General features: G+C 40.4%; 1 protein-coding gene across 5 annotated transcripts in view; it reads right to left on the bottom strand.

The window, feature by feature from the left end:
• Positions 1-12,942, bottom strand: part of CRHR1 (corticotropin releasing hormone receptor 1) — a 183,698-nt gene that overhangs the window by 49,717 nt on the left and 121,039 nt on the right. For 3 of the 5 annotated variants that reach the window (XM_089674638.1, XM_089674642.1, XM_089674640.1), the window contains 2 exons: positions 4,552-4,633; positions 2,307-2,426 (listed from right to left, as the gene is read on the bottom strand). In XM_089674638.1, the coding sequence (XP_089530764.1) occupies positions 2,307-2,426; positions 4,552-4,633 (202 nt within the window). Of the gene's footprint in view, positions 1-2,306; positions 2,427-4,551; positions 4,634-12,942 lie in introns of those variants that run through there. The other 2 variants (XM_089674643.1, XM_089674641.1) reach the window with 2 other exon arrangements.

Genomic DNA, 12,942 nt, shown 5'->3' with positions numbered 1-12,942 from the left:
GGGTTTAGCAGAATAACAAGAAAAGGTTCCGTTAACAACAGGGGCAGACTGACAACTCATGGGGCCCCCGGGCAATAGGGGATCATGGGGCCCCTGTGTCCTTGCCCAAACTCAAAAAAGCCTATGAAAAAGGTACCAAGGGCATCTCATGGGGCCCCCTACTGACTCCGGGCCCTCGGGCAATGCCCGAGTTTCAAAAATGGTCAGTCCACCCCTGGGCAACAATTGTATAGAACCTATGGTCCTCTACAATTCATTTTGACACCTGGTAACTCCTGCTCGTGCAATTGTTCCTCATGTTCTCTGTCCAGGTTTAGTACTCATTTACTTTCAAGTGGAAGTCCAGGCTATAATTAACCAATCTTAAACCTGCTTCCACCCCCTTTTTAAATCCTATTCTAACTACCCTGTAAAAGGAAGGTACTTATACTTACCTATTGTAAAAAGCACTCAGGTCCGGTCATGAGATCAAAACCTCCATTACATAGAAAAATAAAGTACACTTCTAACTCAAATAGTTAAAAACTCACTGGGAGTACTCTGTTGAATTTATCATTATAATTCTTGTAGTCGCCAACTCACCCCGAATTGTAACTGGACACCAATTACCAAAAAGAAATCAGGTTTCAAAGACAAAGCTTGAAAAGAAAGTTACTTAGCAGGTCAAGTGCGCACTTTACCTTCAAAGTAACCTTCTTTTCAGGTTTTGTCTTTGAACCTGATTTCTTTATGGACATTGCTTAGTCCTCCTTAGAATTATGATTGTAATCATCCTACATCAGCCTTTATATCTACACCAAACTTTGATAACATCCCAAACAATGCTGCTATTCTGGCTAAAAAATACTAGCTGTTCACATACTTTACATAAACAGAATAATGCGGAAATCTGTCAAAATTAGAAGAGTATAATGATTAATTATCTAACAAGGAAGCTTGCATTAATTTGCAGTCTGACAGTTCACTGCAGATTGCAAAAATTGGTGCACATTTCAGTCACATGGAATGGCAAATTTCAGTTCCCTTGTGCAGGATTACATTACCCATTGAATTGATTAACTCATCTCTATTTATTATGTTCTAATATTATTTTGCATAAGTCGCCAGTTTCCTTTCATTATGTAAATGGACAGTAATCTGTACCCTTTCAAGTCATATAAAAGAAGTCAATTCACTGAAAACATAATCCATCAGTTTTAGAGCTGATTCATAGATAGAATATGGGTTCCAGCTGAAAGAGGTCGTGCTGTATTTTTCTATCATCAACTCTTTTGACAATTAGAGCAGTGATCCAGTGAATTTGTCATAGCAATCAATGATCTTAAATGCAGCTACAAATTTTAATGTAATTGGCCAAATGCCCAACTCTTTGTGACAGATCTTCACTTTGAATAATACAGTATGTGGGATTGGAATAGCAGAATTAATAAAGAATTGAATATTATTATAAATGGAATAAAAAAATTAAAACTCAAGTTCAATGCTATGCCATCCCCTGTGCACCTTAAAAAGGGTGTTTGTATAGCAGACTTATTAAAATTGAATTGAAAACAAATGTGTCTGAAAATACTGTTTCTTACTGTTCAATGGGGATCTTTAAAAGGCTTTTTCCAAAATTCAGCCTAAATATGGGGTGGGGCACATATAGGGTTCATGCAACCAGGGGCGTATTTACCACAAGGCAGACAAGGCATTTGCCTAGGGCGGCATTTTCTAAGGGGGCGGCACTGCCCCCCGGAAGAAGGGACATGTGCAGCATGGGGACCAGGTGGGATCTGAGAGAGACTGTAGGCTGCTTGATGGTGGATGCAGAGCCCGACTGTCGTTCCTGGGGATGTCCAGAGCTGTGAAGGTGAGTGTCTCTCTCTGTCGCCAGTGGGGGGGGTGGGTATTAGTGGAAGGCTCTCTCGGGTGGGGATGGGGCAGGGGTGTTGTTGGTCACTGTCAGGCTCTCTCCGTGGGGGGGGTCTGGTGTTGGTCGCTGTCAGGCTCCCTCCATCGGAGAAGGGGGGTGTCCGATTTTTGTGTTGCCTAGGGCAGCACAAAACCTAAATACACCACTGCATGCAACACACAGATGAAAGGTTGTAAGAATTGACCACTACTTTTTAAAATCATGGGACATGACTATTTTTACAAAAGGAAAATTAAACAAAAAAGTCTTTTGACAGCATTATTTACCATGTTATATTATATAAAAAGCTCAGTATAATTGTAATAGAAGTTTCCCAATGGATGTAACTTTATCTCCTGGAACTTTATCTCCTCTCCACTTTATGCCTTGGAATGATGTGAGTAAGTCTTACCTGTTGTGTTGTATTGTACACCTTGGAAATATTCAGGGCATGGTCGTGCCACCAGTTGTCCTGCTGGTGTGCGAGGCCAACATGTCCCAATCATATCAATAGAGATATTACAGGCCAGACCTACAGAGTAACATTTTGTCAATAATGGTGTCTGATAGCAGCCATAAATAATAAAAATAACTTCATTTTTGGCAAAGGGCTCACTATATAATCAAGATGTATAAGCAATATTCTCCATTATTTGTTATATAAGCAAGTGGTTAGAGTGGGAGCACTTCATAATGGGCACAGCAGGTGCACGGACCCAGAAACTCACAGCACAGAGGTCTCACAAAGTCCCTGAGACACGATCAAGTGATCACTTCAGCACATGAATTATCAATTTGTATGTTGACTTATACATTAAAGCCAAACACTGAACTCATCAGACCTCCTTCCCCTCATTTGCCCCCCCAGTGGAGCAACAACGCAGCCTTAAAGTAGTTGCAAAGGCTGAAGGTTTTTTTTTTATTTTAATGCATTCTATGCATTAAGGTAAAAAACCTTCTGTGCCAGAGGATCCTCCCAGCTCCCCTTATACTTACCTGAGCCAGAACTCAATCCAGCGATGAGAGCAACAGCTCTGTCCACTATCCCCCTTTTCACTGAGCAAATTTTGCGACGGGGGAGCGGGAGTTGGGGCCAAGCCGCCCTGTCTGTGTCAATAGATGCAGACAGGGAGGCTCAGAAGTGAGCTGGCATGAGTGCCTCCATAGAAAGCAACTTTCTATGGTGGTCACTTGCTGAAGCACAGTAGCCAGGAGCACTGGGGGGGACCAGAGAAGAGGAGAATCGGGGCTGCTCTGTGCAATTGCACAGAGTAGGTAAGTATAACATGACTGTAATTTTAATACAAAAAAAATGTGAAGCTTTAATATCACTTAAAAAAAACCAAACACTTTTTTACATATCTTTTTTCCAAGTGTCTTCAATCCACTGACATCATAGGTTCTTTTTACCCTTTTGACCCTTTATACAATGCTCAAAGCACAACTTGTATTCACACCTCTGTGCATTAGCAAAGTGCAGTTTTCCCTTTTTGTACTTTGGATAGAATATGGAATGGTGAAAAGTCTAGTATTTTTGGCAGTTTGTGTTTGTTTGGGGAGATTTCCCTTCACTTCCTGTCTTGAGGCACAACAGGAAGTGAGAGAAGATCTCTCCAAAGTGAGAGAATACCTATATTAGACAGCTGTCACCAGGACAAAGATTTCCCCTTTAGTCCCACTCCAGTGACAACTCAAGATTTTACATTTTTACAAATGTGAACACTTCTTCCACACCACAAGCTTTTTATTAATTTAAATTTTCATTCTGATCCTGGATCCTGCTGACACGATGTACATTTGTCTTGAAAAACCATACATAAAATAAATAGATAAAAAAAACAATAAAATATTTTAGATTTCCCTTGCTTGGCAGAGGTTTTCACTTTTTCCAACTCTATAAACAAATGAAAGGGTTTTGAAGCCCTTTGAAGTGGCATGGTTGCAGTAAGGCCATGCAACTGCTTCATAACTCTTAGATTGTAAGCTCCAAGGATCAGGGCCCTCCTAACCCTCTTGTATTGAACTGTATTGTTGCTGTATTGTCTCCTGTTATATTGTAAAGCGCTGAGCAAACTGTTGGCGCTATATAATTCCTGTATAATAATAATAACTGGGTCCCTGAATGAAACTGTACATGTTTTCCTCGCTTTCAAAGGAAATAGCCAATGCACTGCTATATCTGTATTTAGACAGGACTGTTACTTTAAGGGCCCAATTCGATCCATGTGTTTGCATAGAGGTCCTTTTTTTCATCCTGTATCAGCATGTGTTTTCTTTGTGTGTTGACATGTGTTTTGATGCATATCTTTTTGAATTTATTTTTTGGAATAGATAGGGTTAACAGCCACTGACCAAGGCCTCTGAATACTTGCTGCCAATGTTTCAAAAGATATGGTGTATGCATTTGGTGCTCTGTCATTGACTTCTATGAGCCTCTCAATGCACTAAAATGCAGACAAAATGGACATGTCATATTTGTCAGTGTATGCCTTAAAGTGCAACTGTGCAAATGGGCTCTTAAACACTTAAGACGACAGTTTCACTTTAATCTTTATACACAGCCATTAACTGTACAGTACATTAAAGCAGTAACTAGGCTGTTGAAACACCAAAGACTGAATGACTGGCATACACTTCCTACGCATCTTAGTACTCACCTGTGATGTTTGAGCCACTCTGGAGATTTTCGCATTGGTCCTGGATAGAGGTTAACGCAAGACTGACCCCCGCTGTGATGACCTTTAAGAAGAAAAAGAGAAGTTATCTTTTGATTATAGCTGATATCTCTGAGCACTGTATTACTCATATCGGAAATAACATTTAAAAGTTAAAAAAAAAAACGTACAAAATTTCAGAAATTACTAGTCTTTATATTAAAATGGAATTTCAATCAAGCGCCAATGACATTGATCAGCCAGACAGGAAATGAGGGGAAATCTCCTGAACAGAGAACACACACTGCAATAAAAGACGGGTTCAGGGACCTCTGTCAAGTTCACATTGTTATTGGCACCCCAAAAGGAGAGATATACTGTAATTGGGCTCTGTAATTTGTATAGTCCTCAGGGGCAGGCTGACCATTTGAATACTCGGGCATGATCGGAGGTGACTTTTATGGCTAAGTATTTAAAACTACTTTAACTAGACTATGATTATGGTGCCTGAAGTTGGTATTTTACACACTTAAAGTGTATCTCTAAGCAAAACCTAGAGATTTGGGTAGTTTTGGGTAGGGTGGAGAAGCATTAGACCCTTTGTCAGTTTTTATAGCTGTCTGTGTCCCTGCTGGGGAGATTTATCCCTTTATTTGTACTGGTGACCATTGTCATCGAGAAACAAATTAGGGAAATTCTAAAGTTTAGAGCTGTCACTAGAACAAGAGGTGAAGGGTAATCTTCCATAGGGGCTCCTATTACAGGGACAACTGTTTACAAAAGGGAACTCCTATAACTTCCTGTTGCTCCTCTGCGATAGGAAGGGAAGTGAAAAGAAATTTCCCTAGTGATACACAAACCATAAAAAAAACAAAAAAAAACTGAGTTTTTAACCTTTTCCTACTCTATCCAAAATTAAAAGATAAACTCAATACACACTAAAGAGGAGAAATAGGGTGTGTGAATTCAGTCAAGGTAGTAACTGTCAGATCTCAAGGGACAGTAGAGTCAGACTTACAGACAACATAAGGAAAGCTAAGTGGACATGCACAATCATTATTTAAGACATAATATTACTATTTCTGAATATACTCAGTTGTGATATGTACTCAATGAGAATCATTCACTTTATGCCACTAAGCATCATTGTCATAGATAGCACTTTCTGCCCAATTCTAAAGTCGTCTGAACTCCCCTTCTGTCAAATCCAAAGAAAAACAGCCCCTTGAATTGGCCATAGAGAATAAAGGCAGGCAGCCTGCTGATATGCTTCAGACCGCGAGCTAATAATTTGACATATACTGTATATCATAGACCACCATAAATTAGGCAAAAAAAAAAAACGAGTCAAGGCAAGTACACGGACCCAACAGTTGCAAAGAGATGGCTATCACTTTTAATTTTGGCCTTCAGTAGCAAATGGTTGATTGTCTTGCTTATTGCTACTTGTATGAAGTCTTTCTCTGAGTTATGGTGCAATCTGTTCCAGGCCTTCATGACAGTGAATGGTTAGAAGGCCTAATCCATGGGATTCGAGTGATCGGTTTGTTACATGGATGTGATACGCATCCCCATGCCTCCATTAGGTCTCATTTGTTGCTCTAATTGGGCCCAGACAAGGACAGCAGAATGTCTGCATTGTGCTAATCATTTAAATCGGTGGAGGAAATGCATGGACGGCCACCACTAAGTGACAATATCAGTACTGGCAAAATCAACATGCCGGATGAATGATGCCCGCCTGCCAGCGTGGCAGCAGTCCTAACAATAATGGCCATAATCTGAAACTGTGTATTGTTCTATCATTCTTTTGAGTTATATTATTGTATATTAGCAAAAAAAGGTTCGGTAGAATAAATATATTTTGAATGATGTTTAAACTGAACTCCAGGTATATAAAAAAATGATCATATAATCTAGTTATATACTCATAGAAATAATAATCATGAACATGGCTACTGTGGCTACCTTATTCTGCTTGTAGGCAAGTGCAGCTCAGCCTGCTCACACAGGTGGTGCTGTTTTAGAGGCCTCTATTGGATGCTGCTGCGCTGAATGACATCCATGGCCATCTTAACTGAGGGCAGTGTTAATTAACAGCTCTCTCCACTTCAGTTGGCAAGTATTTGCATAGTGGCTAAGTTAGGGACAGGAACCCACTGGCGAGGGACAGTTTGTCTAGTGCAGGGCTATGCTCTGGTGGAGGAGTCAGTCAACCAGTATACTTCATGGGGTCAGAGATCGTAACTGCTTTCTGCTTTCCGAGTGCTCTTGCCGCCACACCACCTATTAGCCACCTCCTTCATCAGATATTTCTTGGTGTTGTAAGCTTCTCCATGTTTTTTCTGCAGCCAAAAGATTGTGTTCTAATGACCCTACTGTGAAGAACTGTTACCCTTGAGTTGGCTGTGATATTTGCCCCCATTGCCATCTTGTTGGAACTGTGAGGAGAGCACTTTGTAGTAATACCAAGTGTCATTTGTTGCCTATCTTTGTTCTAATACCCTATTTCTTGGTCTCAATGTGCATTTACTCCACATTTGGCACCCAGCATTTGGACCCGTCTACATGCCTTTGTATTAGCCTTGTTTAATCCCTTGAGGAGCAGGACTCTGCTTTGTGGGGGGGGGGGGGGCGCAGTCTTAGCCAATTATGTTCTCAGTCTGACACAGGGAGCATGGAAAGAGGAGGAGAGAGCAGAGTTGGCAGTGTGATGAACTAAATTAATTTAGGGTTACTTCCTGAAATGCCTACTTAAAAGCTTGGTGATGGGTTGGTGACCAAGCTGTAATGCTTAACCATAGTGGAAAAGTGGGAGTTCACCTGGCTATAGGTGGTGTTGGGTAGATCACAAGACTAGATGAATATATTACAAAGCCTTTGGCTGTTAATACATTCTGCATGTATACACTTTAGTTGTGTATTTGCTATATATCTCCAGTTTAGCTTTAAAGTCTTATGCCTGCCTCCTCTGCTGCATCAAACAACTCTGCTGAATGTGCTGCCACATTTTGTGATGAAGGTCAAGAATTGGTTTTCTGTAATGCAGAATAAACATAGCTAATATTTACATGTTCTTGACCTTTCCCATTCCAAGGCCAGAGCAGGCAGATTTTGGACTTTGTAAGTCTCTAACTATTGTGATGTGACAGGGGTAGCTTCACGGTAAATGTAGTATCTCAACAACACCACTTTTATCTTGGTATTTGTGGTATATGTGGTATTTGTTGAAATATGGCTGGAGGTCAAGAATGCTCATTGAATGGTCCTGCTGTCTTATAACCAACTGAGATGGTTTGTCCCCCAGGGTGACATCACTGGCCAAGCAGGTTTTTTGTAAACCTTCAATCAATAGATCTTCATCGCACATCATACTAGCTCTGACAGTAGCACCCAGGGAATGGTTTATTGGGTAGCATACACAAAATATGTCATCAGCAAACCTTCTTCTCCATGAGTTTGTCTTTTATTTAAAGTTTGCCTTTTCCAGAAAATAGTCTATGCAGTTAAGGGGCCCCAGTAGTTAATAAAAAAACTGTGAAGCTTTGTAAAATATTAATTCATTTTTTGTCATGCCTGGAAGCCATTTGGTGCCCCTCTTCCCGGGAAACCTGGTCAAAGCTTAGTGAAAATCACCATAAAGTTCAACATTTGAGATCACTTTGTGATAGCTATTTCGGGTTAGTATCTTCAAAACTAATGCAGCCAGTGGATCTGCACAGTAACAAGACAGGCCCCCTATTTCTCTTATGATGGGTTTACTTTAACTAGAAATAATACATGTAGAATAATCCAAAGTTTATGGTTGTCTGCTTTGCTTTGTTACATGACCTAATTACATTGAAAGCCTTAGGTTGGGTTATGTATAGAGTACACAAAGGTGGTACACCTTTTGTGTCTGGGTACAGAAGAACTCTATTACAGAAGCTATGTTGGACACAGGATGGTTAGGCACACCCATATCGATAAAAGCCATTGGCCTGAACTGACAGCACAATGGCAGGATGACGGATGGATCTCTCCAAACCTTTTTAACTTGCAAACAAAGAGACTAGCGTTGAATGTATATTTTTTCGTCCAGAGCAGTCTTGACTGATAGTTCTGTCATCTGTGCAGTACAGAGGGATAGCCAAGGTGTAGGGTTGGGAAGATTGGAAAAGGAGGATGACAATACTGGAATAATGAGGAAACGATATCTAAAGAAGAGGGGTGTTGGGTGATAACACTGACAGTCGATGGGGTGGATATTGTCAGGTAAATGGAGAAGATTGAGATAAAAGCCAAGATATGGATGGTAGTCTGCTGCAGGAAAGAGAGAGAGGAAAACAGGGGGGAGGGGAGGGGAGTGGAGATATGCTACATGATGGATTAATACGAAGGCCCTAATCAGTAACAGGCAGGCGGAGGAGTTTTGTATATATGGTGTCATGCCATATAGAGCATCACAATAGAGGCATACCAAGGACCACATAAAAAGCTGGCACTGCTTTGTGCAATACGACTAACATATTCTCTGGGGTGTAGCTAAAAACTACAGAGACTTGGCACACAGTTTTATACAGGAACCTCTCATATCTCATACAACAACCTTTGTTCCATTCAGCTATTTAATAATATGGGCTACTGTTTGCTTTCTTTAAAAAAAACCCACAAGAGACTCACTGGCAGATGAAAGAACAGAAAATGGCAATACAGGAAAGAGAAATTCTGCCTTAACCTGTACAGAATGCAATGTGAGCATATAGCTGGTATGTTAAAGGGAGGAATTTGTCATTTATTTCAGGTACTTATATAGCACTGTCAATTTACGCAGTGGTTTACACATATATATTGAACATTCACATCAGTCCCTAACCCTCAAGGGGTATATAATATAAGGTCCCTAACTTACATTCATACATACACATATTAGGACCAATTTAGACAGGATCCAATTAACCTATCAGCATGTCTTTGGAGTGTGGGAGGAAACCAGAGTACCCAGTGGAAACCCACGAAAGCACAGGGAGAACATGCAAACTGCATGCAGGAGGCGCCATGGTCAGGAATCGAACCCATGACCCATTTACTGCAAGGCAGACGTGCTAACCACTAAGCCACTGTGCCGCATTTACCTAAAGAAGTTGCACCATGTACACCCCCTGTAGTTACACTCCCCCACATTCAATAATTTTCACTTGGAAAATGGGGTCCCAGATTTTAAAGACCAACAGCAAACTTAAAATAAAAGAAAAACCAACAACGTTTATGGGACCATTCACACTATACATTGTGTTAATGCATGTGCTTGAAATCTGAACTCCAAGCAGATATAAAAGACATAAATTAATGCAGATCTACATTCTTCTATTTATTATTGCATGCTTTTTCAAAATGCAAACTAGTTTAAGTAAGTGAATATGACTGGGTATCACCTGCAGGTCCTGCAATGCAGAGCTCAGAGAGGGGCAGGAAGAAGTAGCACAAAGAGACAATCAGCTGTGTTGCAACGTGAAGAACATGCTGATAGAAGGAAGAAACAGAGTGATAGAGAGATGGGCTAATCAGTCTGCTGCTTCTCCATTCACTGTTCAGTCACACACTGAGGGAGGAACAAGACCTGTATTACCTAACTGCAGAAAGATCGGGTCCCTTCCACTGCCAGACAGGGCTGTGCTGTGTAACTCTCAAGACTGAAAGGAAAGAAATAGAAATCCTTTGATGGGTAAAATAGATATATGTATTCTATTGGTGGATTTAACTGTTAGCATGGATGTCAGCTTTAAGTCTGCTATGCACACCTAACCCGAGCATATTCCTGATGATTTTGAAGCATTTTTACAGGCAGTTTATAGGTGTTTTTGCATGTGTATAAAGCATTCAAGAGTTTGTGACCTGGGCTGAGCAAGGGTATCACACATTTAAAAGCCCTCTAATCAAAGTCTATGGGACCAAAAACATCTGAATATTTGTGAGTGGGTAGAGTAAGGACAGATACCCTGTCTGTTAGAGACAGAACTAGTGTCAGGGAAATGTTCCTGCCAAGGAGGGAAAGCGTAGGTTTCACAACTTCTCTGGACAAATTCACGCTTGGGAACAAGATGGCCAGGTCACATTCTGTCCCTCCTAACGGTCACATTCTGTCCCTCCTAACCGCTATCAGTTTGGCTAAAATCTGCTCTTTACACACTGTCAGGACCAGGGAATGTTCCCAGTTGGTCTATCTTCCCAACGGGTTTATTGCGAACCGACTTTGCATTACTTCAATACAAGTTCTTTACATCACCCTTGGACTCTGTGGGTTATTGCCACTGTACCGTGCTGCACCCCCCCCCCCCCTTTACAAGTCAGTGTGCCATTCAGAATACAGTTAAGTCCATATATATTTGGACACAGGCACAATTTTAGATTTTTTCAGGTATTTACCAAAACGTATTCAAGCTATAGTTATATAATGGATATGGGCTGAAAGTGCACACTCTCAGGTTTAATTTGAGGGTATGTACATCCAAATTGGAGGAATGTTTAGGAATTACAGCTCTTAAAAGTAGCCATCCCTCCTTTTTCAAGGGACCAAAAGTAATTGGACAATTGAATCAAAAGCTGTTTCATGGCCAGGTGTGGGCTACTCCTTCATTATTTCTTCAGCAATTAAGCAGGTAAAAGGTCTGGAGTTGATTTTAAGTGTGGTATTTGCATTTGGAATCTATTGCTGTGAAGCTATATCATGCATTCAAAGCAGCTGTCCATGCAAGTGAAACAAGCCATTGTAAGGCTTAAAAAATGACACAAATCCATCAGAGAGATGGCGGCAACATTTAGGAGTGGCCAAATCAACAGTTTGGTACATTCTGAGAAATGAAGAATGCACTGGTGAGCTCAGCAACATAAAAAGGCATGAACGTCCACGGAAGACAACAGTGGTGGATGATCACAGGATCCTCTCTATGGTAAAGAAAAACCCATTCACAACATCCAGACATTAAAAAAATTTCTTTTGAATTGTTGAAATTTATCATACAAGTAAATTGTGCCGTTAAAGTCCCACCAAAAAAGAGGACTTTTCCCCCTTGTATTCGTTAGGGATGTTGGCACTTTGTGTATTATATCCCTTCCTCTCTCAAGGCTTAGACACAGGGTTTTAACAGAGAAACAGAGCAGGTTGGGGAACAAGGAAAGGATGAGCATAAGTGGGTGGGGTGTCAAGAGAACCTCTCATTTTGCCTTTTCCTGTCCACACAAGTGCTATGGTGTTTTCTATTGAATACAACCTCCAGAAACACATGGTGACTAATGATGTCTTCCTGGTGTAATTGTTCATGCAGCAAGTGACAGGGCAAGCAAGCCTACAGCGTATACGTGAAAAATTTACTCACAACTGATAACATGATTTATTCATATCCTTTTTTCATAATGTCAGTTTTCTCTCTATTTTTAGCAGCGTTCATTACCAGCACTGCTTCAGGATACGCTCTGTTGAGTTCTATATTAAAAATGACCAGGGTACACACATCTTTCCTTTTCCTCTTGTTGATATAAGTGAGAAGGCGCAAAAACAATTAAGGTCAGTGCCATATAAAATCATTCAGCGGCTCTTGTTAAATTGTGCATAAAGCACCACACACACCACCCACCTGTCATTCGTTCTGATCCCCGTGAATGGTTCAAGGAGACATACAGTATATATAGCATCATCAATCTAGATTGTAAAGGTAGGCTTGATAAAACTGCCAATGGCATAGGTGAGAGCTGTGCCTAGTTTTTAGAGATGGCCACTGGTTTTACAAAATCTGTTCCTAGAAGTTTTTGGGTTCCTGGAAATATCCTTTGCTTTCATAGTCAAATGAACATTGGCATCCTTCTTTTCTAAGTTTTTAATTAGCTTTATTTTTCTTATTATTATTATTAGGACTATAAAAACAGCCAATCTCACTCCTGGCAGGTGCCCTCCTGAGGATTTACCTCCCTTCCTGACCAGGCCATTTTTGTGATACGGCGCTGCGTTACTTTAACTGACAATTGCGCGGTCATGCAACGCTGCACCCAAATGAAATGTACGTCCTTTTTTCCCCAAGAATTGAGCTTTCTTTCAGGGGTATTTGATCGCCTGTGCGTTTTTTATTTTTTGCACTATAAAAAAAAAAAAAGACTGACAATTTTGAGAAAAAAAACAATATTTTTGACTTTTTGCTATTAAACATGTCCTTTACAAAAAATTTTAAAAATCACATTTTGTCACAAATTTAGGCCAAAATGTATTCTGAGACATGTCTTTGCTAAAAAGGAATCCCAATAAATTAATTGGTTTACGTGAAAGTTATAGCGTTTACAAATGGCGGTATATATAGCGAGCGCACGCCCCCTATCTGGAAATGCGAAATTACGCATGGATATATATATATGTGATTTTGTGCA

This window comes from Staurois parvus, unplaced genomic scaffold, assembly GCF_062004578.1.
Source record: "Staurois parvus isolate SC_StPar_1 unplaced genomic scaffold, SC_StPar_1.0 ptg000151l, whole genome shotgun sequence".
Classification (NCBI taxonomy): Eukaryota; Metazoa; Chordata; class Amphibia; order Anura; family Ranidae; genus Staurois; species Staurois parvus.
This window is presented reverse-complemented; position numbering and strand designations above follow the sequence as displayed.